This window comes from Propithecus coquereli, unplaced genomic scaffold (assembly GCF_000956105.1).
Source record: "Propithecus coquereli isolate 6110/MARCELLA unplaced genomic scaffold, Pcoq_1.0 Scaffold7, whole genome shotgun sequence".
Classification (NCBI taxonomy): domain Eukaryota; kingdom Metazoa; phylum Chordata; class Mammalia; order Primates; family Indriidae; genus Propithecus; species Propithecus coquereli.
This window is the reverse complement of record NW_012153062.1, coordinates 7,126,433-7,152,394: the sequence shown is the minus strand read 5'-3', so window position 1 is coordinate 7,152,394 and position 25,962 is coordinate 7,126,433. Positions and strand designations below refer to the sequence as shown.

Genomic DNA, 25,962 nt, shown 5'->3' with positions numbered 1-25,962 from the left:
CTAGCTCACAGCAACCTCAAACACCCGGGCTCAAGCGATCCTCCTGCCTCAGCCTCCCGAGTAGCTAGGACTACAGAAATGTGCCACTGCACCCATCTAATTTTTTTATTTTTAGTAGAGACAGGGTCTTACTCTTGCTCAGGTTGGTCTCAAACTCCTGAGCTCAAGCGATCCTCCTGCCTTGGCCTCCCAGAGTGCTAGGATTATAGGTGTGAGCCACCACGCCTGGCCCAAATAGACATTTCTTAAAAGAAGATATACAAATGGCCAAAAGATATATGAAAAATGCTCAACATCATTAGTCATCAGAGAAATGCAAATCAAAACTACAGTGAGATATCATCTCACCCCAGTTAAAATGGCTTTTATAAAAAAAGACATCCAATAACAAGTGCTGTCAAGGGTATGGAGAAAGGGGAACCCTTGTACACTGTTGGTGGGAATGTAAATTAGTACAGCCACTATGGAGAACAGCATGAAGGTTCCTAAAAATAGAACTACCATATGACCCAGCAATTCCACTGCTATACATTCAAAAGATAGGAAATCAGTATATGGAAAAGATATCTGCCCTCCCATGGTTACTGCCATTTTAATTTTTTGAGGAACCTCCACACTGTTTTCCATAGTGGCTGCACCAATTCATATTCCCACCAACAGTGTACATAAGTTGACTTAATTTGCCACTCAGAAGGTATATACTGCCTGTACTTTTTTTTTTTTTCCTTCAATTGCTCCTATTCAAGAAACTGCTTGCATTTTAACACCCCACTTGCTGGCTTAGTAACCTTGGCCAAATTACCTACCTTTATATGCTTCAGCTTCCTCATCTGTAAACTGGGGCTCAAGACTGTACCTACCTAAACAGTTGTAGTGAGTATTAATTAATACATGTAGAGCAAGTAGAGCCGTGTCCATCACACTATAAGCATTCAAATGTTAGTGATTATTATATTACCTTTGACACCCCTCTTTTCTACAGGAATAATTAAGAATTAATTAACCAGTTATTGATTCTTCAGAATTAAGGTGTCCAGATTATTTGAAAAGGGACATTATTTGGAGAAATGGCTACCTCTTGGCCAATCTTACAAAGCCCATGTATTTTTTCCAAGCAATTAATATTCTTTACTTTGTGCAGCGCTTGTGAATGAAGCAGAACTATCAAGTTTTCTTCTCTTAGTGGAAGTAATCAAATAAAAAATAGCCAAAAACTTGATGACTTTTGCTACTTTCTTCTGGTCAGACAAAATACTCAAAATTTTATAGTTCATCGATCCACCCACTTCCCTGCTCAAAGGCTCTGCCTCTCCCACTTTACTGCCTTCTACCTACCAGGTCAAAACTTTTAGAGCTTTATATGCAAAGCCCCATCATAAAATCTAAACTTTCTCAGCTCAAGTCGAAAAGCAGTTATACGAGCCACTCCCTATATGAGAAGGGGATAGGGGTCAACTACCCCTTGTAGTGGACTCACAATTGTTCTGACTCTGGCTGAGTTCTTCCTCTACCGCTCCCCACCCCCAATTTTTCTCGCCCAAAACATTTATCCCTCAGGGTTGAGAAACAAGTAAGTGAGGGAAGTGTGACTCGCTCAATCTTTCGTAGGGAAAAAAAGGCATAGACATGCCGGGAAGACAGAGCATAGAAAGGCTGCATGTATTGATTTGAATTTGGGCCTCATAAAAACGTTTATTAAAAGAACGGTTAACACCAACCAGAAGGCAAAGAAGAGGAGCGGGGAGGGAGCCCCAAAATTGGTCTGCCCCAGAGGACTGTCCACTCCCTGGGCAATAGGGGGCGGAGCGCCCGCAGGCCGAGGTAAACAGAGCTAGTACGCTTGCGCACACCCTTCCCGGGTCACGTGCCGGCTGGGTACAGGGCCTCTGAGGTTGCCCCCGGCCTCTGGCCGCCTGCTCTAAGGGACCGTCTACAAACTGACGAGAGACTTCAACCTTTTCCCTTAGGGCGCGGATTCGGGTAGAAGCGGAGTGTTCGGTCGGAAACGCCCCATCTTCCTCCTGGGTGGGGCAAGTGAGGCTGAGTTCTGGGCCTGTGGGGCGGCGCCGTAGCTTTGTGGGACATGGCCCGCTGTGGGGACGCGAGCGCGGCCCCCGTGGTACTTCAGGGGTCCCCGGGAGTTTGCAGGAGAGGGTTGCAAAGGAAGGGGTCCTGTGAGCGGCGCCGGCTGAAGGCGTTGGTGTCGGAGCAGCTCAGCCAGGATCTGCTCAGGTAGGAGGAGGCGGGAACTCTGGCTGCTTCAGTTCCTAAATCGCCCACCTCCGCCCCCGAAGCGGTGGCTTCCTCCTGCTGCGTTCCCCATCCTTCGCGACCTAGTTCTCCCCGCCTCAGGCCACTGCGGGACGTTTGCCAGTGTCCCCACTACTCCGAATGCGGCTTTTCTCGCCCTAATAACCAATCCCGAGCACTTCGGACATCACGTACCAGATTCAAAAGGAAAACAAAAGATAAGAGCGTAGTTTTGTGCAGCGCCAGTTTATGCTAAGATATTTTAACACGAACAGGCTTAGTTGCTTGAAAGACAAATCGCTGAGGTCAGGGTGGATCCAGGTCCTGAAACATACACAATTTTTTAAATAAGCTTATACAATTAAAAATAATAATAAAATTAGCAAAGCGAATACTTATCTGAAATGATGAAAGAACAAATTACTGGAGCCTTAGAGGTTTCTTTCTTCTGAGCTCTCTTTAAAAAATTTACCAGAAATGCTTATATAGATATACTTTCCGATTGCAACCTGGCTTCCTCTCTCCACCTAGAACACTCTGTAGCTCCCAGCAGCTCCCAGCAACTTCCAGCTCCTGTGAGGACCCAAGCAAATGGAGGGTCGTCCTGAAGCTTAACCTTTGTAAGCCTGATGGATATCCATATCAGGTCATTGGGAATCCAGCTAAAGTCATTTCAGTTTACAAAGAAAATGAAACTTAGAAATATTACCTAGCTAATTTCAATTTCCAGCAAAACATTGATTCTTAAACTTTAGTGTGCATCAGAGTCACCCTGAGGGCTTGTTAAAACACGGTTTACTGAGTCTCAGCCCATAGTTCTCTGATTCAATTGATCTGGGATGTGGCCTGAGATTTTCCATTTCTAACAAGGTCCCGGGTGATGCTGCTGCTGCTGGCCTGGGTGACACTTTGAGAATGCTAAAGTAGAGTAACCCTGATTACTAATAATAATTACCCAGCATTCTACGTTTAAAATGCTTTCTGTCAGACACTCACCCACACTTAAGGCTCCAGTAGCTATAAACAGAATTTTATCAATGTAAAAAAATTTCCCTTTAATTTGGAATTATCTATTGTTGGTGCTGCTTGTCTCTACCAGTGAGGGACTGAAGTAAAAATGGAAAATATAACTAAAGTTGTTTGGGTATTTGTGCTTAACACTCTAGTGAGAGAAATAATGGCCAAAACAAAAGTAATGTGGTGGTGGGGTGAATTGGGAAGGCTTTATAGGGTGACATTTGAGTGTGTTCTTGGGGACTGATTAAGAATTGATCTGGTGATGACTGGGAAGGGAGGGGTGGAGGGTATCTAAGCAAGGAGGATGGTTTTTACAAAGGCACAGAGATTTGAAAGCACTTGATTTATTTTGGAAAAGCAAGTTGTATTAGATTCTTCCAGATAGTAAGGAACAGAGACACTCCCAGGTTAGCTGAAGTGATGAGATATGTGGAAAAGTGAGGAAAAACAGGAAACAGGAAAATAGTTTCAGCAGTCAAAAAGATCTGATGTAGAAATGGAAAGTTGTTTGGGTTATGGCACCAATTATATGGTAAAACCACATTGACAAATGGATCATTATTCAGGGCAACTGTAAAAAAAGTTTATTGGCATCCTGCTGTTTGCTATACCCTGGGCTTAGATGAAATGTTTTATTTACTTATGAATCCTGTAGGAAGGAATAACAAGCTTTGTTATTCCTATTTAATAGATGAGAAAACTGAGCATTAAAAAAGGAAGTGATAGAATCAGAATAAGAACGCTGGCAATCTGGCTCCAGGGACGTTAAAGTGACTTTTCCAAGGTCACATAACAAGAATGTGAACCCAAGCAGTCTGCCTGCTCTGCAGTAGCTATGCAAACTGATCGTTCAGTAACTTTGTATCTTCATCTATGCTTCTCGCCTCACCAATTTCTTTTTCTTTTTTTTTTTTTTAACTCTATCTTGGATTTGCTTTAGAATGCTTCCAAGAGTGCCATCAGTTGGTCCCTGTTTATTACAGAACATCTCTGCTTGAGTGCTCTTGCTTAACTGTCACATTGGCCAGTGGCTGACCTTGGTTCAGTCCATTGTGCATTCAGATGTGATTAGGGTGCAGGGGCATGTGGTACAAACCAGGGCCGTATGTAAATTATAAATGAATTTGGTTGCTTTACTTGGAAGGATATTGTGGATATGGCAGGGAATCAAAGTAACAGCAGATGAGGGTGAATGGGTAGACTAAGACTAGGTCACAGAGGTCTTCTTTCTCCAGTGAAATGTTTATAATGTATTCTAGAGTCAGTGGAGGGCCATTGGTGTTTTTAAAATACGATATTAACACATTTGGATCTTGAATTTGAGGAAAGAGAACTTAGAAACAAGGAGAGCAGTTAGGAGATTTTGTAATAGTCCGGGGATACATAATGGCAGTGGAAATAGAACAACTGATAGACTTGGGGACTGATTACATGTAGGGAACAGAAAAAGGGAAGAATGGAAGGTGGCTTCAAACTTAGGACATTTGGAAGGAAGGTGTATAATGAATGTGCAGGAAGCTATATCCAGGAGATAATTGGAAATGTGTCTGAAGTTGAGGAGGGAAGTAGGATGAGTAGATACACAATAAAGATTGGTGGCGTCACTGGCACCCAGTTATCCAAACCAAATATGAGAGAGATCCTAAGTTATTCCCTTCCTCTCACCTTCTACATCCACTCACTAACTGCTGCCAATTTTGTTACCTAAATATATTTTAATTCCATCCCCTCTTTTCTTTACTATTGATCCTCTCCGTACTCAAGCCGTTTTTGTCATTCATCTGTGCTGTGCAGTAGTTTTCTCATCTTCCTTCTCATTTTCCTCTAACTCCTCTACACACATTTATTTTGAAAAATAAATTTGCCCATGTTTCAAACCATTTTGCGACTCTCCTTCAACCATAGAATATAGTTAAGCTCTTTGCCTCTTATTCGTGTTTATCCCTGCAGCTTCATCTGCCACTTCTCACCCCGGAGTATGCTGTACTGACCAATTTGTAGTACTGTACTCACACATACCTCTGTAAAGAACACGGAGTCAAGCATTCTCTCCCACCCTGCCTTGCTTCACTAACCACCTCTTATTCAGTCTGTGAAATCCTTTTTGGTTTTCATGTCCTCTATCAGGTCTTCTCTTCTGTCTGTCCCTGAACAAAATTCACTCATCTGTGCTATTGAATATATCTCTTTAATGTACCTTTTGATGTTCAGACCTGGTTTCCCTACTATGCTATAAATTCTCTGAGGCCCAGTATTATGTTTTAGTCATCCTTAGTTCCCAGTGCTTGGTGCATAGTATGTGCTCAATAAATGTTTAGCGAGAATTGGGTTTTTGTCAACAGTGTAAAATGCTTTAGATAAATTATGCTATGCTTTGAATGTTTGTTCCCTCCAAAACTCATGTTGAAATAGAATTGCCATTGTAACAGTATTAAGGGGTAGGATCCTTAAGAGGTGATTAGGCCAGGAGGGCTGTACCCTCATGGGTGGGATTGGCGCTGTTATAAAAGGCAGGTTGAGTCCTGTCTTGCTCTCTCTCACCCTCTTCCCTTCTACCATGTGATGACATAACATGAAGGCCCTCACCAAATGCCAGCACCTTGATATTGGACTCCAGACTGTGAGCCAAGAAATTTCTGTTTATTATAAATTACCTAATCTGTGGTATTCTGTTACAGCAGCACAGAATGAACTAAGGCAGCTTAATGCAGTAGTTGACAAAGAAATGAGATGGAGAGAAGCTGGGCTTTGACATCATTGAGCCTTTGCTTCAATCTGTCCTTGCTCTGGACTTTTACTATAAGAGGAGCAAATAAACACTCCTTAATATTTAAGCCAGTCTAAGTCAGAATTTCTGTTACTTGTAACAGATACAAGATACACTTGAAACTGATACAAGTGGTTTTATAAAATAAAAAGCAGTATTTTTCACACTAACAATTTTTATGCACATTAGCTGTGTTTTTGTTTAACAAGCACTCAGGAGGAACTATTAGGAACAAAGCGGAATCCCTCCCATTGGTTGTCTGGCTAACCAGCTCCAGTGCTTCCTTTATTCACTTGGGGAGGAGTAGAGGATAGGGGGAAGGTAGGTGGGAGGGAGGAACAAATTGAGTTTTTTTTTTTTTTGAGACAGAGTCTCACTGTGTTGCCCCGGCTAGAGTGCCGTGGCGTCAGCCTAGCTCACAGCAACCTCCAACTCCTGGGCTCAAGCGCTCCTCCTGCCTCAGCCTCCCGAGCAGCTGGGACTACAGGCATGCGCCACCATGCCTGGCTAATTTTTTCTATATATTTTTAGTTGTTCAATTAATTTCTTTCTATTTTTAGTAGAGACGGGGTCTCGCTGTTGCTCAGGCTGGTTTCGAACTCCTGAGCTCAAACAATCCGCCCACCTCAGCCTCCCAGAGAGCTAGGATTACAGGCGTGAGCCACCGCACCCAGCCACAAATTGAGTTTTTGAACAACCATTTTTAATTAAAGTTTGAGAGCAACACATTTTTGTGTAACTTTAAAATTACATGAAAATAATTTATTGATGAAAATATTGATCAAACTAAGATACATCTGTTTGCTCATTGTTTTCAAGATTCTGCAAGCTTTTGTGCTCTGAAGCATTTGTTTTGTTTAGGGTAAAATAGGATCATTCAACAAGCAGATACTGAACTCTTGCTGTATACTAAAGATACACACTTTTTGCCTTTGGAGAGTTCATTGTTTAGTAGGGAGAAAGACACGTAAAAATAATAATGATGCAATGACAGAAGTGCTGTAATAGAGGTATGTACTGAGTGTGATGGGATTGGAGGAAGGAGCCATTACCTTGGTCTTGGGGGAGTGTGAGTGTCATTGGCAACTTCCCAAGCTTTCACTGTAATGGATATCTTTATCCATTACTTGTACCTCCTATAGTGTACTGGTGTGATTGCCAGTTATATCCTGCAATACAGAAGTCCTCTGAGAATACATACCTTGCTGATGTTATTGCTATAGTGATGTGAAGTACTATTTAATATTTAGAGAGTAAAATATATGGTTACTGCAGAGACAAAAGATTATATTATGACAGTTTCTATTACAATGTTGATTTCTATTCTTTCATCATTTTAAGTATACATGTAATCAGGGGTTTTACCCTAGCTATATCTATACATTAGTAAAGGGATTTAAATGGATTTACCTCATGACTCCATCATTTTATTAATATATTATAGCATGATTAATTCTATTTGTGGGAGGGGAAAATGGAAAAGGGTTTAAATGTCCCATTTTTGACACCCAAGTCTGTATATCAGACTTGGTAATTAACATTAGTCAGAACAAAGCGTACCAATTTCTAGTCTGAATTATCTACTGTGATGTTTGGTTTGTTGGTGTTGTTGACTGTTTACCTTTTTTTGCTCCAATTTTAGTAAGATTTGTTAAAAAAATCTTTTCAGTAGTTAATAGCCATGTTAATTTTGTGTTCTGTGTTTCAAAATAAATCTAAAGAAGATACATTTTAAAGGAAAATCAACATTAGCAGAAAATAAATTTTATTAGAAGGAATTCATAAGAAAAGATATATTTTGAAAAAGTGTTCTTACTTTTTTAGTGAAATTACCTTTGTTTTCACTGTAAATTTTAGAAAATTACATTCTAAGCCAATATGAAACAATATTCTTTGGAATGAACTGAGAGAAAACTCGTTTTTCTATTAACTTATTTTATGTTGCCTCTATTTTGTAGCTTATATGTTATTTTCAAACCTATTTTATAAAAATAAGTATATATTTCTTAGTGTCACTAATTAAACTATGATTCATTTTTATTCCTTACAGGCTTCTAAGGGAAGAACTCCATTCAGATGTTACTTTCTCTGTAGGTTGTACTTTGTTCAAAGCACACAAAGCAGTTCTTTTAGCAAGGGTTCCTGACTTCTATTTTCATACTATTGGACAGACATCAAATAATTTAACAAATCATGAGCCCGTTACTGTGGAGAATGTTGAAGTTTCAGAATTTAGGACATTTTTACAGTAAGTGCTTCCTTTATCTTTTTTTCCTCTTATATTTAAGTCTAATATTTATTTATTTATTTTAAATATATATGTGCATATATGTTTTTATTTCATATATTTTCATAATCTGTTTTATAATTCGATAAGAAAAATCCACGCATTTAGTAATTATAATAGTATTAGTAGAGGCTAACTATTAATATTAAAGGCTTAGTATTAGTAGAGGTTAAGTTCTAATTTAAGACTGATTCTGAAAGAAGAGAAATGAATGGTGTGCTCTTTGCTAATTTGAATGAATTATTCTATGCCAGGGTTTCTCAATAGTGGCACTGTTGACATTTTGGGCCATATAATTCTTTGTTGTGGGGGCAGTACTGTGTATTTCAGGATATTTAGTCGTGAGCACCAAAATGTCTCCAGACATTGCCAGATGTCGTTTGGGGGGCCAAATTGCCCCCTGTTGAGAACCAATGTTGCATACTGACTTCTGTATTATTGGTACGTGAAACTGTGAAACTTTAAGTAAATTATGTATATTTATAAAAATATGAGATCATAACTTTTTATTTTCATGGTTTATGTCTTAGTGCATTAGGGCTGCTAAAACAAAATACTTTAGACTAGGTAATTTATAACCAACAGAAATTTAATGCTTCTAGTTGTGGAGGCTGGACAGTCCAAGATCAAGGCGCCAGCAGGTTTAATGTCTGATTAGGGCTAGTTCTTCATTGATGGCACCTTCTATGTGTCCTTACATGGTAGATGGAGCAAACAAGCTCCCTTGGCTCTCTTTTATGAGGGCACTAATCCCATTAATGAAGATGAAGCCTTCATCTCCCAAATGCCCCACCTCTTAATACCACTGCTTAGGGGACTGAGTTGTAACATGTGAATTTTGGGGGGATACAAACATTCAGACCACAGCAACTTCTGTGTGGTCAATTTTTTTTTTTTTCCTTTAACCTCCAAGTAGAACCAGAAAAGTTTTTGAAAATAGAACATCAATTGAATTTTTTAGTAATTTGGGGGACTAACGTGTTTGGTGAATTTAAAGAATTGTCACTAGCTAATTCATGAGACAAACTAGTTTAAATTCATCCCTGTTCTGTACTTCATTCTTTTGATTGTCAAATAATATTCCATTTATGTGAATACAACATTTTGTTTATCCATTCATCAGTTGATGGCCATTTAAGTTATTTCTACTTTTTGGCTATTAGGAATAATGCTGCTATGAACATTTGTGTACCTATGTTTTTATTTCTCTTAGGTACATACCTAGGAGCAAAATTGCTGGGTCATATGATAACTCTGCTTAACTGTTTGAGGAACTGCCAGACTCTTTTCCAAAATGGCTGTAACATTTTATAGTCTCACTAGCAATGTACGAGGGTTTCAGTTTCTCCACGTCCCCAGCAACAATTGTTATTATCTCTTGTCTTTTTTATTATATCCATCCTAGTGGATGTGAACTGGTATCTCATTGTGGTTCTCATTTGTTTTTTCCTGATGGCTAATGATGTTGAGCAAATTGTCATGTGCTTATTTGCCATTTTTATATCTTCTTTGAAGAACTATCTATTTATATCCTTTGCCAATTTTTAAATTGGGTTGTCTTTATATTATTGAATTATAAGGGTTCTTTATATATTCTGGAATACTAGACTTTTATTAGACATATGATTTGCAAAAATTTTCTCCAGTGGGTTGTCTTTTCACTTTCTTGATGATATCATTTGTGACACAAAAGTTTTAAATTTTTATGTAGTCTGGTTTATCTAGTTTTTCTTTTGTTACTTAAAAACATAAGAAACCATTGCCTAATCCAGGGTCATGAAAATTGACTTACATATTTTCTTCTAAGAATTTTATAGTTTTATATTTTTAGCTCTTACACTTAGGTCTGTGATCTATTTTGAGTTAATTGTTATGTATGGTTAGGGAAGGAATCCAACTTCATTCTTTTGTGTGTGAATATATAGTTGTCCCAGCACCATTTTTTGAAGACTATTCTTTTCTCATTGGATTATCTGGACACCCTTGCCGAAAATCAGTTGCTTATTGCTGTGAACTGGATTGTCTCTATCCAAAATTTATAGGTTGAAGCCCTAACTCACAGTGTGATGGTGGTTGGGGATGGGGCCTTTGGGAGGTCGTTAGGTTAAGATGAATTCATGAGGGTGGAGTCCTCAAAAGGATTAGCGCCTTTATAAGAAGAGGCACCGGAGAGCTTGTCCATGCGCTTTCTCTCTCTCCCTGCCATGCGAGAACACAGTGAGATGGTAACATCTGGAAGCCAGGAAGAGGGCCCTTACCAGAACCCAACCATGCTGGCATCCTAATCTTGGACTTCTGGCTTCCCAAAACTGTGAGAAATAAATTTCTGTTATTTAAGCCACCCAGTCTATGGTGTTTTGTTATGGCAGCCCAGGCTAATTCACCTATAAATCTGAGGGTTTATTTCTGCTTTCTCAGTTCTATTCCATTAGTCTCTATTTCTGTCCTTCTGTCAGTGCCAAATTAACAGTTTTGACTTTTATGAAAAATAAAGTTAGATTTTTATGTTTTTATGTCCCGGGCCTCAGGTGTTTTTTAGATGCCAGTCTTTTAGTTGTTTGCTGGCATGCTTTTGCCAATAATCAAAATCACATTTACTTTAGTGTGGAAAATTGTCTTTGGATAATTAAATTTTAAGTATATTTGTGTGATTTGTTTGGCTTATTCTTCATTCTATGCTTTAACAGTTGCTTGAGTGATGTGTTTTTCTTTATTTTTTCAGTTTCTTATCTGAAGCTCCTATAAGCATAAATGTAAAATTGCCTAACCTTGGCCTCCCCTGTTTATTAGAATAGAATGATATGCTATAATTTAAGCGGATACTTTAAGTGCAATTTTCTTGACATTTTAATTGTTTAAATGTACAATCAGTGACATTAAGCACATTCACAATGTTGTGCACCCATCACTACTATGCATTTCCAGAACTTTTCCATCTTTCCAAACTGATGCTCTGTCTCCATTAAACATTAACTCCCCCATTCCCCTTCCTCCAGCCCCATGTACCCACCATTCTACTTGCTGTCTCTATGAGTTTGACTCTTCTAGGTACCTAATATGAGTGGAATCATACAGTATTTGTCTTTGTGACTGGCGTGAGACAAAGTAGGAAACGTAAGAAGCCATGTTTGTTCATTCTGCTTGCCAACAGAATTTTACAAAATTCCTTGCCAGCAGAATTTCACAAAGCCCCTGCATTCTGAGCATAGCCCTCTGGAAGAATGCCCCAAAGATGATAAGTAGGATAGAGCACAGACTCCAACATCTCTTCAGTGAATCACTGCATTTTTAATTGTTTTATTTTTATTTTTTTCCCATTTTTTTATTGCATATATTCATAGAGTATAAGTGCAGTTTTGCTACATCGATATATTGCATTGTGGTGAAGTAAGGCTCTTTGGTGCATACATCACTAAAGTAATGCATGTGTATCCACCAAGCAACCTACCATCATCCACCCCCCACTCATCCCTACCTCTCAGAGTTTCCATTGTCCATCATTCCACACTCTGCTTCCATGCATACACATTATTTAGCTTCCACTTATAAGTGAGAACATGAAATATCTGTCTGTGTCTGAGTTGTTTCCCTTAAAATAATAGTCTCCAGTTTTAACCATGTTGCAGCAAAAGACATGATTTCATTCTTTTTTATTTTATTTTATTTTTTTTTGTCCTTTTGTTGTGAGTTTACCCCCCCCTTCTTTTTTTTTTTTTTATTTCAGGGTACTGAATTTCATTCTTTTTTATAGCTGAATAGTATTCCATTGTGCATATATACCACATTTGCCTTATTGAATACTCTGTTGATGGACACATAGGCTGATTCCATATCTTTGCTATTGTGAATAGTGCCACAATAAACATACAAGTGCAGGTATATTTTTTATATGTTGATTTCTTTTCCTTTGGGTGGATACCCAGGAGTGGGGATTGCTGAATCATGTGGTAGTTCTATTTTTATTCTGTGAGAAATCATCATACTATTTTCTATAGAGGTTGCACTAAATTACATTCCCACCAACAGTGTATAATAAGAGTTCTCTTTTCTCTATATCCTCACCAACATCTCTTATTTTTTGTCTTATTAAACATAGCCATTCTGATTAGTATAAGATGATATCTCATTGTGGATTTAATGTGCATTTCTCTGATGATTAGTGATGTTAAACAGTTTTTCATATGCTGGTTGGCCATTTGTTTGTCTTCTTTTGAAAAATGTATATTCATTTCCTAAGCCCACTCTTTAATGGGGTTAACTGTTTGTTGCTGCTGAGTTGTTTGAGTTCCTCGTAAACTCTGAATATTAGTCCTCTGTCAGATGTATAGTTTGTAAATATTTTCTTCCATTCCACAGGTTGTCTGTTCACTCTGTTGATTATTTCTTTTGCTGTGCAGAAATTTTGTAGTTTAATTAAGTCCTATTTGTTTATTTTTGTTTTTGTTGCCTGTGCTTTTGAGGTCTTAGTCATGAATTCTTTGCCTAGATCAATGTCCAGAAGGGTTTTCCTTAGGTTTTCTTCTAGTGTTTTTATAGTTCCAGGTTTTACATTCATATGTTTAATCCATCTTGAGTTGATTTTTGCATATGATGAAAGATAGGGGTCCAGTTTCATTCTTCTGCATATGGCAGTCTGATTTTCCCAGCACCATTTATTGAAAAGGATGTCCTTTCCTCAGTGTCAACTTTGTCAAAGATCAGTCAGCTATAAGTATGTGTTTTTATTTCTGGGTTCCCTGTGTCTATTTTTATACAAAAACTATGCTGATTTGGTTACTATAGCCTTGTAGTATAATTTGAAGTCAGGCGATGTGATGCCTCCAGCTTCATTCTTTTTGCTGAAGATCGCGTTGGCTATTCAACCTCTTTTTTTGTTCTATGTGAACTTTAGAATTGTTTTTTTACATTCAAGGTTAATATTGACATATGAGGCATTATGCCTGTCATATAGTTAATTGTTTTCTAGTTGTTTTATAAATTCTCTCTTTCTTTTTTTCTCTGTTTTTTTGTTTTTATAGTTTGATGAATGAAATTCTGTGATGTTGCCATTTGATTTCTTTCTCTTTCTCCTTTGTGTGATTGTTTTATAAGGCCTGTGAGTTATATTTTTATGTGTTTTTGTGATGGTGAATATCAACCTTTTGTTTCCATGTTTGAGACCCCTTTGAGCATTTCTTGTAGAGCTGGTCTAGTGGTGAGAAATTCCCTCAGTGTTTTCTTGTCTGGGAAAGACTATTTCTCCTTCATTTATGAAACCTATTCTGGTAGGATATAAAATTCTTGGCTGACTTCTTTTTCTTTTAGTACTTTGAAAATGCCATCCAGTTCTCTTCTGCCCTGTAAGGTTTCTGGTGAGAAGTCCACTGTTAGTCTGATGTTTCCTTTATAGGTGGCTAGATGCTTTTCTTTTGCTAATTTAAAAATTCTTTCTTTCACTTTGACTTTAGACATTCTGAATATAATGTGCCACGTTAAAGTCTTTTTTGCAATGTATTTTCCTGGGGATTGCTGGGCCTCCCGTACCCAGATGTCTAACTCTTGCTACACTTGGGAATTTTTCATCAATTATTTCCTTAAATAGATTTTCTAAACTTTTTAAAAATCTCTCTCCCCACTCCAGAATACTGATAACTCATAGTTTGGTTGCTTTATGTAGTCCCAGATGTCTCGAAGGCTTTGTTCATTCTTTTTTTCCCTATTTTTATCTGACTGGATTATTTCAAAAGATGTGTCTTCAAGTTCTGAGATTCATTCTTCTGCTTGCTCTAGTCTATTATTGAAGATTTTGAATGTATTTTGTCTTTCCTTTAATGAATTTTTCAGTTCTAGAATTTGTTTGGGTTTTTTACTTTTAAGATATATGTCTCCTTGGTATATTTCTCATTCATATCCTGAATTGGTTTTCTGATTTTTTTTGTTTGTTTTTCAGATTTCTCTTCCATCTCATTGAGCGTCTTTAAAATAATACTTTGAATTCTTTATCTGGCATTTCGAGGAGCTCTTTTTGATTGGGATCTGTTACTAGACAATTATTGTGGTCCTTTGATGGTGTCATATTTCTTTGCTTTTTCATGTTTCCTGTGTCCTTCTATTGGTATCTCTACATCTGGTATAGTAGTCACTTTTTCCAGTGTTTTGATATTGCTTTCTTAGGGGAGAATTTTTTCCTGAAGATGTATATATGTTGTTGATTGATTAGGACACTTTGGCTTTGATTTTGGGCACCTGTGGTGGTGTGATCTTTATATGATTTCTTCAGCAGTACACAGGATCAGGGATATCTGTGACTTCTTTGGTAGCTTAGTGCATGGTTACTATTTGAGTCTGCAGTGAAGTTTTATTGGGGACTTTGACACCAACTGAGCCAGTGTTTGAGCCCTGGTGGTGGCAGCAGAGGGCTAAGTATGCTTATTTTTAGGCCCCAGAGGAGCTTATCCTGGTACTGGTGTTAGTGGGTCCTGGTGGGCCAATACTTGGGTCTCCAGGTGGTTTGCTTAGAAGCTAATAGTGGGAGCAGTGGGCTGGGTGTGTGGGTAGGTTCTCAGGCCCCTAGGCAACTAGTGTGATGTGGATGATGGCAGGAGTGGTAGTGGAGCAACCCACTGGGACCCAAAGGGTCTGTGTTGGCATTGCTGGTAGCTGCAATGGGTTGGACGGGCTGTTCTCTAGTCCCACAGCCACCCATAGCAAGGTAGAGGGTATGGTCATAAGTGTGCTTAGGAAAGCTTGGTCTTCACTGTCTTTCCTCACCCAGATGGTAGCTGTAGCCATGTGGCCTCAAAGTCAGCCCAAGGGTAGGGCACAAGCTGGAGTTAACTTCTCAAAATGGTGCCTTGGGCTTGTGACTACAGAAAGCAGGGACCCACTCTGGTGAGCAGCATGAGGAAGAAGCTATGGGGACTTCAGGCCACTCGTGTCTTTGCCTCATAGCTGCCAGTTGCAGGGCAGTGGGTATTGTCTTAGATAAACTTAGAAGAGCCTGATTTCCCTGTCTCTTCTCTACCAGGTAATGGGCTGCAGCCAGTCAGCCCGAACTCAGCCTGAGGGCAGGTGCCGCCCAGCATTAAACTCTCAAATGGCACCTTGGACCTGCAACCAGAGAGGGTGGGGCCCCTTCCAGGCAAGCAGTGCAGGCAAGAAGCTATGAGGAGTGCGATTCCCTCATGTCTCAGTCTCCACAGCAGCTCAGTCTCCACAGCAGCCCACAGCAATGTGATGGGGACCTTCCCAGGGTTGCCTGGGAGCCCCCAGTTTCCACTCTGCCACCCCAGAGCCCTGCAGCGGCAATAGCTTTGTCTGTAGATCTCCGGCATCTAGGCTATCAGAATGACACCCAGCTGGGGGTGCTCTAGGCTTGGAGCCTGTGGGATTCTTTGTGGGTTCCCTTTATGGAACAATGTCTCTGTGCAGTCTCTAGGTGGCTCCCTGTGTTAGGCCAGAGGCCTGAGTGAGTTGAGGGGTACTCTTGTAGCCAAGATTATAAAAGCCCTTTTTCAAGTGCGAAGCCCTGGGCATTTTTCTCTTACTGTTTCTCTGTATCCAGGAGCTTTTCCCAGCTCTCAGTCAGTCCCTACCCAGGCAAGGTGCCTTGAACTTTCTCCTTACTTACTTTTGGTGCTTCCTGTTACTTCTGTGGTGAATCCTAGCATTCTCTCCTAGATGATCTGTTCGAAATGTGAGTATGTACTTACTATTCTGGTCTTCCTCATGGAAGAGGCACATACTACCTGCTTCTAGTCAGCCATCTTCACAACATTTCTCTTTAAGTCCAATTTAGAAAATCATTATCATTTTTCAATGTAGATCATAGGCTCATTATTGAGTTCCAGATATCAATTTTAAAATGTATACTTTTTTTCCTTAACAGGTGGTATAATTGAGTTGTGATATGAGTGGGCTTTGCTGTCAAGCCAAGTTTACTATTTCTGTGTGAACTTGGAATAATCACTTATCATTAGCTTCCTCATCTGAAAAGTGGACATAATAATACCTACCTTATAGTGTTGTGAGGATTGAATGAGATGGTTATAAAACACTTAGCACAGTGGCCCGGCACATAGAAGGCACTGAATAAATTTTAATGTTATTCATAGTAGTAGGTGCTGTGAAATTATACATTTCTTCAGCTTTTTTTTTTTTTTTTTTTGAGACAGAGTCTCACTCTGTTGCCCTGGCTAGAGGGCCGTGGCATCAGCCTAGCTCACAGCAACCTCAGACTCCTGGGCTCAAGCGATCCTTCTGCCTCAGCCTCTCGGGTAGCTGGGACTACAGGCACGTGCCACCATGCCCGCCTAATTTTTTCTATGTATTTTTAGCTGTCCGATTAATTTCTTTCTATTTTTAGTAGAGACGGGGTCTCGCTCTTACTCGGGCTGGTCTTGAACTCCTGAGCTCAAGCAATCCGCCCGCCTCGGCCTCCCAGAGTGGTAGGATTACAGACGTGAGCCACCGCGCCCAGCCCGTTTTCTCAGCTTTTGAGTGTATGTTTAAAAGAAGATCCTTGGCCGGGCATGGTTATTCACGCTTATAATCCTAGCACTCCGGGAGGCCGAGGCGGGAGGATTGCTTGAGCTCAGGAGTTCAAGACCAGCCCGAGTAAGAGCGACACCCCCACCCCCGTCTCTAAAAAAAAAAAAAAAATCCTTGGGATAGGTCAAATTTTTATACATTAAAGAAAGGGGTGAATTACACCAGTGTTATCCTTTATCTGTTATTAAAATTGATGGGAAAAAAGATCGAATTAGAGACAATATGGGACAGTGGAGAAGCACAGGACTTGGCAACAGGACAGATCTGCCTTCTGGTTGTGTATTATATTGTTTTATGATTTCTTTCAGCCTTAGTTTTCTCATTTAGAAAACAATAGTTGGAGTAGCTGGCTTTGTGCTTCATAGCACTTCATGGTGCTCTACTTGAAGCACTTAATCACATTCTAGTTTGTATTAGGTTAGCCATGTATGTCTCTGGCTATATAAGCTCCTTGAGATTAGACTGTCTCATTGATGTGCACATCCCCAGTGGTACTTTATGTAGTGTCTTGCACATAGAAAGTGCTTGCGATGTTCCCCCCTTTTAAAAGCAGTTTAATTGAAAATTGTCTATATTAAAAGAAAGCATAAGCAAAGAAGTATAATGGGAAATACTAAGATTAAGATTTCTTTTAGTAAAAATTCTGATAAAATAATTTTTTGAATTTTTGCTTTATGAAATTTGGTCCTTGTAAGTGTCTTTAATTCACATCCTTTCTCTTTAAATAACTGATAAAGGTTTTGAAATATTCTTTTATGTTGCTACTTATTATAGAGTTCTTTGGTGTACACTTGAGTTAGAGTATGACATAGAGTCTTTGAAAAGTGGTTTTTTTTCTAGTGATTTCAGATATGGCTCAAATGATTGTCAGTGGAAAGTAGTGCTTGCTTTTATGACCTCATGATTAAAATTCAACTCAGCATCATAAAAATATTTGATTTCCCAAGGAGACTCACCCTGTTATTGTTATGACAGCATGTGTGCATGTGAGAGGGAAAGAAGAGGGGGAGGACCTTTGAATTTTCAGTTTAACATCAAGAGCCGGGAGATGCTGGTGTCAGTCAGGTGCACACATAAAATAGCACAGAATAAAAGATTCCGCTTCCTCTGCATGCTTTCTCTGGCGGTGGCTATTTTCTCTCCCATATCTCTTATACTAACTAGGGCTCTTGGTATATTAACTATATTTTCTTATTTTCTATATTATTGATGTTCTGGTATCTGGGGTTTCACTGACTGGAAAGAGACCACCCTTCCCAGAGTTAAGCTAATTCCTAGAGATAGTGAACGTGCCTTTGATATGAAAACCAACCAATCCTGGGTCCATACACCCACCCATATGCCCACCTCCTCTATTTGGCTCTTGTACTCCAGGAGGCAATAGTCTTCTACCCTAATCATCCCACAGCCAGGTACCAAATAACTGGGGATCACCTCTATAGGCCAGAGCCTACCAACATTATTCAAACTACCCAATCCTAATTCTGCGCATTGCTTACCTTACCTTGCTCATTCCTTCCCTTGAAAAATCATAATAAATGCTTTTGTCCATGCTTTCCCCTTGTTTTTGCTGGCCAACCTTTTGCTTCCCTGTGTTGCCCCTCCATGTCATGGTGTACCCCCTCTTCTTACAAATTATAAGAAACAAATTATCTTTTCAATGGCAATTGTCTCCTGACCTCTTGGCCTCACTATACCTGAATAAACCCAATTTTTATTTTTAAACACTTTTGAATGTCACTGCTGTCTCCGGACCATTCTTCCTCCCTTCTTCCTAAACCCCCTATCTTCAAATCTTGTTTTACCAATCTATATCCGGGACAATCATCTACAGACTCCCAGATTAGTCTTTCCCACTCCTCAAAGATCTTAGCTACTGATTATTACCAGTTTCTCTATTAATATAAGTCTTAATAATTGTAGTTGCCACATAGATGATGTTTCCCCAATAACTTGGCCTCTCAGTTCCTTCAATTCCTGTCTTCCAGTAATCTTGTTCTCCACGCTACCTCAGCTACTCACTGCCATGTCAAATCCTAAATTATGACATTACCAATAACTGTGGCCTGCCATGATCTTGATTCCAAGCAATTCTCTAACTTCTACCTCTTATCCCTCTAGCTTACTCCCTTTAGGACTCCAACTCTAATAATTCATCAACTCCATCAGGACCTGCAATTAATCTTAGCATATTTTATTATCTTTTATCCTCTTATGTCCTCATTTCCCTCCTTACTCAGCTTAAATTTCTTCACTATCATTGTATCACTCCCTTTGCATACAGCCTCAGCTCCCTTGTCCCCTTTGAATTGATTTGCTTGTCAGAACCCCAGATTTTATATCCAACTCTTTAACTTCTCCACTTTTGCATCCACGAAACTGATTGTGGCAGGAAAAAATACACAACCATGCTAACCAGTCTCACTTTGAATTCATTGTGAACTTCAAGTAGGCTCTTAGTGCTGGTTGTCAGTCATACTATATGCATTCAACTGTATTTCCCTAGTTCCATTTGATTTCCTACTTTCCTAAAGGATTATTTCACCTTTGCTCTTTTCCTGAACCTGTTCTTCTCCCATCTTCATTCTCACTTTTGATGACCTTTCTTTCTATTTCATTGAGAAATAGAGAAACCCAAAGCAATTAGAAGAGAACTTTCACAAACTCACACATCTACTCACTTGCATCTGTTCCCATATGCTTTATCTTCCTTCCTATTACTCTTAATGAACTGTCAGTGCTTCTAAAATCAATTCCTCCACTTGTCCGCTAGATCTTATTCCATTCCTTTTCACCTAGCCAGGGACATTGCTCCAACAATTTTCATTTTTCCACAAAAAAGTTCTTTCTTGCATCTTCTCATCAGTATATATAAGCATGATTTTTTCCCTCCACCTAAGAAACAACAAAACCTTATCCTGACCCCACTTTCCCTCCAACTAATACTCATTTTCACATCACAGATCCTCAAGAATTATCTATCACACTCTTTTCAGTTCCTTTCTTTCCATATATCACTTTTTAAAAACTTGAGACATAGTGCATGTGCCATAAAATTCACCTTTTTAGAGTGTATAATTCAGTAGTTTTAGTAAATTGATAATGTTGTACAGCCATCATCTCTAATTCCAGAATATTTTCATCATCCCAAAAAGAAACCCTATACTCATTAGCAGTCACCACTTGTTTCCTTTTTCACTCAGCCCCTGGCAAGCCACAACCTACTTTCTATCTTTATGGATTTGCCCATTCTGGTATTTCATATAAATGAAATCATAACAATATATGGACTTTTATGCCCAGATTTTTAAACTGAGCATGATATTTTCAAGACTCATCTATGTTGTGGAATGTATCAATTCTTCATTCCTTTTATGGCTGAGTATCTCATTGTATGGTAGATCAGGGGTCACCAAGATTATCCACAGATTTGATGATTTGCTAAGGGGACTTACAATACTCAGCATATAGTCAGGCCTATGACTTATTGCAGAAAAAGGAAACTAAGGAAAAAGGCACATAAAGTGAAGTCCATGATAAACAAGGCACAAGTTTCTAAGGGTCCTTTCCCAGTGGAGTCACACAGGACATGCTTAAGTCCCTCAGCAATGAGTTATGACAATGCTTCTGAAATGTCACCAACTATGGAAGCTCATTAGAGGCTCTAATTGCCCAGGGATTTTATTGGAAATTGGTCACATAGGCACTCTTGCCTGACATGTACCCAAATTCCAGACTTCCAGAAGGAAAGCAGGTTTTCAGCATAAACAATATTGTTTGTTTAAACAATTTAGGCATAGTGAACCACCCTTGCATTTAGATAATGCTAAGAAGATTCGTGAAATCCATGATTCCAGACAGAGCCAAGGGCCAACCTTGTAAGCAAGTCTTTCAAAGAATAGCAGTCAGGCCTGCTATGTTAACTATTTTCTGTATGTACAGAAGATATACCATATTTTACTTACCCATTCATCAGATGATAGGCATTCGGATTGTTTCACCTTTGGCTGTTGTGAATAAATCTGCTATGAACATTTGTATACAAAGTTTTGTGTGAACATATGTTTTCAAGTCTCTTATTTCATATACCTAGGAGTAGAATTGCTGGGTCATATGGTAGTTCTGTGTTTTACCTTTTGAGGAACTGGCAGATTCTTTTCCAAAATGGCTATACTACTTTACATTACCACCAGCATGTATGAAGTTTCTAATTTCTTTTTGATTATAGCCATCCTAGTGAATGTGAACTGGTATGTCATTTGTTTTTCATTTATTTGTATTACCATATAACTAATGATATTTAACAACTTTTTGTATGCATATAGGTCATTTAAAAATCTTCTTTGGAAAACTATTCACATCCTTTGCCCATTTTTAAATTGGATTATTTGTCTTTATATTGTTGAGTTATAAGTTCTTTATATATTCTGGAATATTGACTCTTACTGTACATATGATTTGCAATAGTCTTTTCATTCTGTGGGTTGTCTTTTAACTATCCTGATGGTGCTCTGAAAAGCACAGACATTTTTAATTTCTATGATTTCCACATTACCTGTCTTTTCTTTTGTCACTTGTGCTTTTGGTGTCATGTCTAAGAAACTATTGCCTAACCCAAGGTCATGAAAATTTATGCCTGTGTTTACTTATAAAAGTTTTATACTTTTAGCTTTTACATTTAGGTCTTTGATATCCTGAGTTAATTTTTCTATATGATATGAGGTTAGGGTCTAACATCATTCTTTTGCATTTAGATATTAACTTGTCTCAGCAACATTGTTTTTTTTTTTTTTTTTGAGTCAGAGTCTTGCTCTGTTGCCTGGGCTAGAGTGCAGTGGTGTCATCATAGCTCACAACAACCTCAAACTCCTGGACTCAAGCTATCGTCCTGCCTCGACCTCCCGAGTAGCTGGGACTACAGGGACGTACAACCATGCCTGGCTAACTTTTTTAGTTTTTGTAGATATGGGGTCTCACTATGTTGCTCAGGCTGGTCTTGAACTTCTGGCCTCAAGCGATCCTTCCGCCTTGGCCTCCCAAAGTGCTGGGATTATGGGTGTGAGCCATCGCATCCAGCCAGCACCATTTTTTGAAGATATTATTCTTTCCCATTATATTGTCTGCATACCCTTGTCAAAAATTAGTTGCCCATAAATGTATCTTCTAGACTCAATTCTGTTCCATTGATGTATTAATGTATGTTTGTCCTTCTGCCAGTACCACACAGCCTTGATTACTGTAGCTTGGTAGGAGACTTAGAAAATTGGGAAGTGTGAATCCTCTAACTTTGTTCTTTGTCAAGATTGTTTTGGCTATTCTGGGTCTCTTGCATTTCCATTTGAATTTGAGGATTGACTTGTCAATTTCTACAAAAAAAGGCAACTGGAATTTTGATAGGGATTGCATTTCACTTGTAGATCAATGTAAAGTATTGCCATCTTAACAATATTACCTTCCAATCCATGAACATGGAAAGCATTTCTATTTATTTAATTGCTTTCAACATTTTTTTGTAGTTTTCAATGAATAATTCTTATACTTCTTTTATTAAATATATTCATAAGTATTTTATTTTTGGGGTGCTATTGTAAATGGAATTATTTTTTGCTTTTATTTTAGGTTGTTCATTGCTAGTATATAGAAATACAATTGATTTTTGCATTTTTTTTTCACAATATGATGGGGCTACAAATGTTTTGGTTACGTGAATTACTTTTATACAGTTTGAATCAAAGTTATAAGTGTGTCCATCACCCAGATAGTGTGCATTGTACCCGTTAGGTGTGAATTTACCCATCCCCTCCTCCTCTCTCCCATCTGCTTGATTTCCATTGAATTTTACTACCATATGTACACACAAGTGTTGATCATTTAGTTTCAATTTAATAGTGAGTACATGTGATGTTTGTTTTTCCATTCTTGCGATACTTCACTTAGGCGGATGGTTTCCAGTTCCATCCAGGTTGTTACAAAAGGTATTAGTTCACTATTTATTTTATGGCTGGTATACATATACAACATTTTATTAATCCACTCATGTATTGATGGGCACTTGGGTTGTTTCCACATCTTTGCAATTGTGAACTGTGCTGCTATAAACATTCGAGTGCAAGTATCTTTTTTATAAAATGTCTTTTTTTCCTTTGGGTAAATATCCAGTAGTGGGATTGCTGGATCAAATGGTAGGTTTACTTTTAGTTCTTTGAAGTATCTCTATACTACTTTCCACAGAGTTTGAACCAGTTTGCAGTTCCACCAACAGTGCGTAAGTATTTCTTTCTCTCTGCATCCACTCTAGCATCTGTTGTTTTGGGACTTTTTCATAAAAGCCATTCTCACTGGGGTTAGGTGATATCCCATTGTGGTTTTGGTTTGCATTTCCCTGATAGAGACATTGAGCATTTTTTCATGTTCATTGGCCATTAGTCTATCTTCTTTTGAAAAGCTTCTGTTCATGTCTTTTGCCAGCTTTTTAATGGGGTTGTTTGATGTTTTCTTGCACATTTGCTTGAGTTCTTTGTAGATTCTGGTTATTAGCCCTTTATCAGATGCATAGCATGCAAATATTTTCTCCCATTCTGTAGGTTGCGTGTTCACTCTACTGATTGTTTACTTGGCTGTGCAGAAGCCTTTTAATTTAATCAGGTCCCATTTATTTATTTTTGTTGTTGCTGTGATTGCCTTTAGGGTCTTCTTCATAAATTCTTTGCCTAGGCTGATTATCTATAAGAGTTTTTCCAACATTTTCTTCTAGAATTCTTATAGTTTCATGTTTTAGGTTTAAGTCTGTCATCCATCATGAATTAATTTTTGTCAGTGGTGAGAGGTACAGATCCTGTTTCAGTGATCACATGTGCCTATCCAGTTTTCCCAGCACCATTTATTGAATAAGGATTCTTTTATACGGTGTATGTCTTTTTCTACTTGGTCAAAGATCAGATGGCAATATAAGGATGGTTTCATATCTGGGTTCTTAGTTCTGTTCCATTGGTCTGTGTCTCTGTTCTTGTGCCAGTACCATGCTATTATAGCCTTGAAGTATAGCTTGAAGTCTGGTAAAGTGATGCTTCCTAATTTTTTCTTTTTCCTTAAGGCTCCTTTGGCTATTCGGGGTCTTTTCTGGTTCCATATGAAGCATAGAATTATTTTTTCTAGATTTGAAAAAAATGACATTGATATTTTGATGGGGATTGCATTGAATCTGTAAATCACTTGGGGTAGTATAGACATTTTAACATTGTTGATTCTGCTGATCCATGAGCGTGATATGTTTTTCCATTTGTTTACATCCTCTGCGATTTCCTTCTACAGTCTTTCATAGTTCTCCCTGTAGAGGTCTTTCCTTCCTTGGTTAAATATATTCCTAGGTATTTTATTTTCTGTGCTGCTATTGTGAAAGTTATTGAGACTTCGATTTGATTCTCGGCTTGACCGTTGTTGGTATATAGGAATGCTACTGATTTGTGTGCACTGATTGTGTAACCTGAGACTTTGCTGAATTTATTTATCAACTCCAGGAATCTCTTGGCAGAATCTTTGGGGTTTTCTAGATACAAGATCATATCGTTAGCAAAGAGCGATAGTTTTACTTCTTCTTTCCCCATTTGCATACCCTTGATTTCCTTCTCTTGCTTGATTGCTCTGGCTAGGACTTCCAGCACTATGTTGAACTGAAGTGGTGACAGTGGGCAACCATGTCCGGTTCCAGTTCTCAGTGAGAATGCTTTCAAATTTTCCCCATTCAGTATGATGTTGGCTGTGAGTTTGTAGTATATGGCTTTTATAATATTAAGGTATATTTGTTCCATCTATGCCTATTTCATTAAGAGTTCTTATCATAAAAGGGTGCTGAATTTTGTCAAATGCTTTTTCTGCATCTATTGAGAGGATCATATGGTCTTTGTTTTTGCTTCTATTTATGTGGTAAATCACATTTACATATTTGTGTATGTTGAACCATCCTTGCATCTCTGAGATGAAGCCCACTTGATCATGGTGGATTATTTTTTTGATATGCAGCTGAATTTAGTTTGCTAAGATTTTATTGAGAATTTTTTCATCTGTTAATATAGTCATAAGGGATATTGGTCTGTAGTTTTCTTTTTTTGTTGTGTCCTTTCCTGGCTTTGGTATCAAGGTGATATTGGCTTCATAGAACAAATTGGGAAGGTTTACTTCCATCTCTGTGTTATGAAATAATTTCTTCAGTAAAGGTACCAGTTCTTCCTCATACATCTGATAAAATTCAGCTGGGAAATCATCTGGTCTGGGATTTTTTTTGTTGAGAGATTTTTTATTGTTGCTTTAATTTCATTATTTGATATTTGTCTGTTTAGGAGTTCTGTTTCTTCATAGTTCAGTCTAGGGAGGTTGTATGTTTCCAAGAATTCATCCATTTTCTTAATGTTTTCAAGTTTATGTGCATAGAATTTTTATAGTATTCAGAGATGAAATTTTGTATTTCTGTGGTATCAATTGTAATATCTCCTTTTTCATTTCTGATTGGGCTTATTAGGGTCCTTTCTTTTCTGTTTCTGGTAAATCTAGTGAGAGGCCTGTCAATTTTGTTTACCTTTATAAAGAACCAACTTTTCGTTTCATTAATCTACTGTGTAATTCTTTTGTTATCGATTTCATTTAGTTCTGCTCTGACCTTAGTTATTTCTTTTCTTCTGCTGGGTTTGGGATTGGTTTGTTCTTCCTTTTCCAATTCCTTGATATGATTCATTAGATCGTTGATTTGTGATCTTTCTGTCTTTTGGATGTAGGCATTTATGGCTATGAATTTTCCTCTTATGACTGCTTGTGCTGAATCCCATGGATTTTGACAACTTGTGTCATTTAGTTCAAAGAATCTTTTGATTTTCATCTTAATTTCCTCCTTGACCCATAACTATTCAGCAATAGGTTGTTTAATTTCCATGACTTTGTGTAGAGTTGAGTGTTACTGTTGGAATTGACTTCTAATTTTATTCCAATGTGGTCTGAGAAGATACATGGTACGATTTCTATTTTTCTAAATTTGTTGAGACATGTTTTGTAGCCTAGGATGTGATCAGTCTTAGAAAATGTTCCATGAGCTGATGAGAAGAACGTATATTCAGTAGTTTTT

At 38.3% G+C, this 25,962-nt stretch overlaps 1 protein-coding gene across 1 annotated transcript in view; it reads left to right on the top strand.

The window, feature by feature from the left end:
• Positions 1 to 1,811: 1,811 nt before the first annotated feature.
• Positions 1,812 to 25,962, top strand: part of BTBD8 (BTB (POZ) domain containing 8) — a 72,933-nt gene continuing 48,782 nt past the window's right edge. The window contains exons 1-2 of the mRNA XM_012661079.1: positions 1,812 to 2,232; positions 8,085 to 8,282. Coding sequence (XP_012516533.1) covers positions 2,084 to 2,232; positions 8,085 to 8,282 — 347 coding nt within the window. The 5' untranslated portion in view covers positions 1,812 to 2,083. The remainder of the gene's footprint in view (positions 2,233 to 8,084; positions 8,283 to 25,962) is intronic.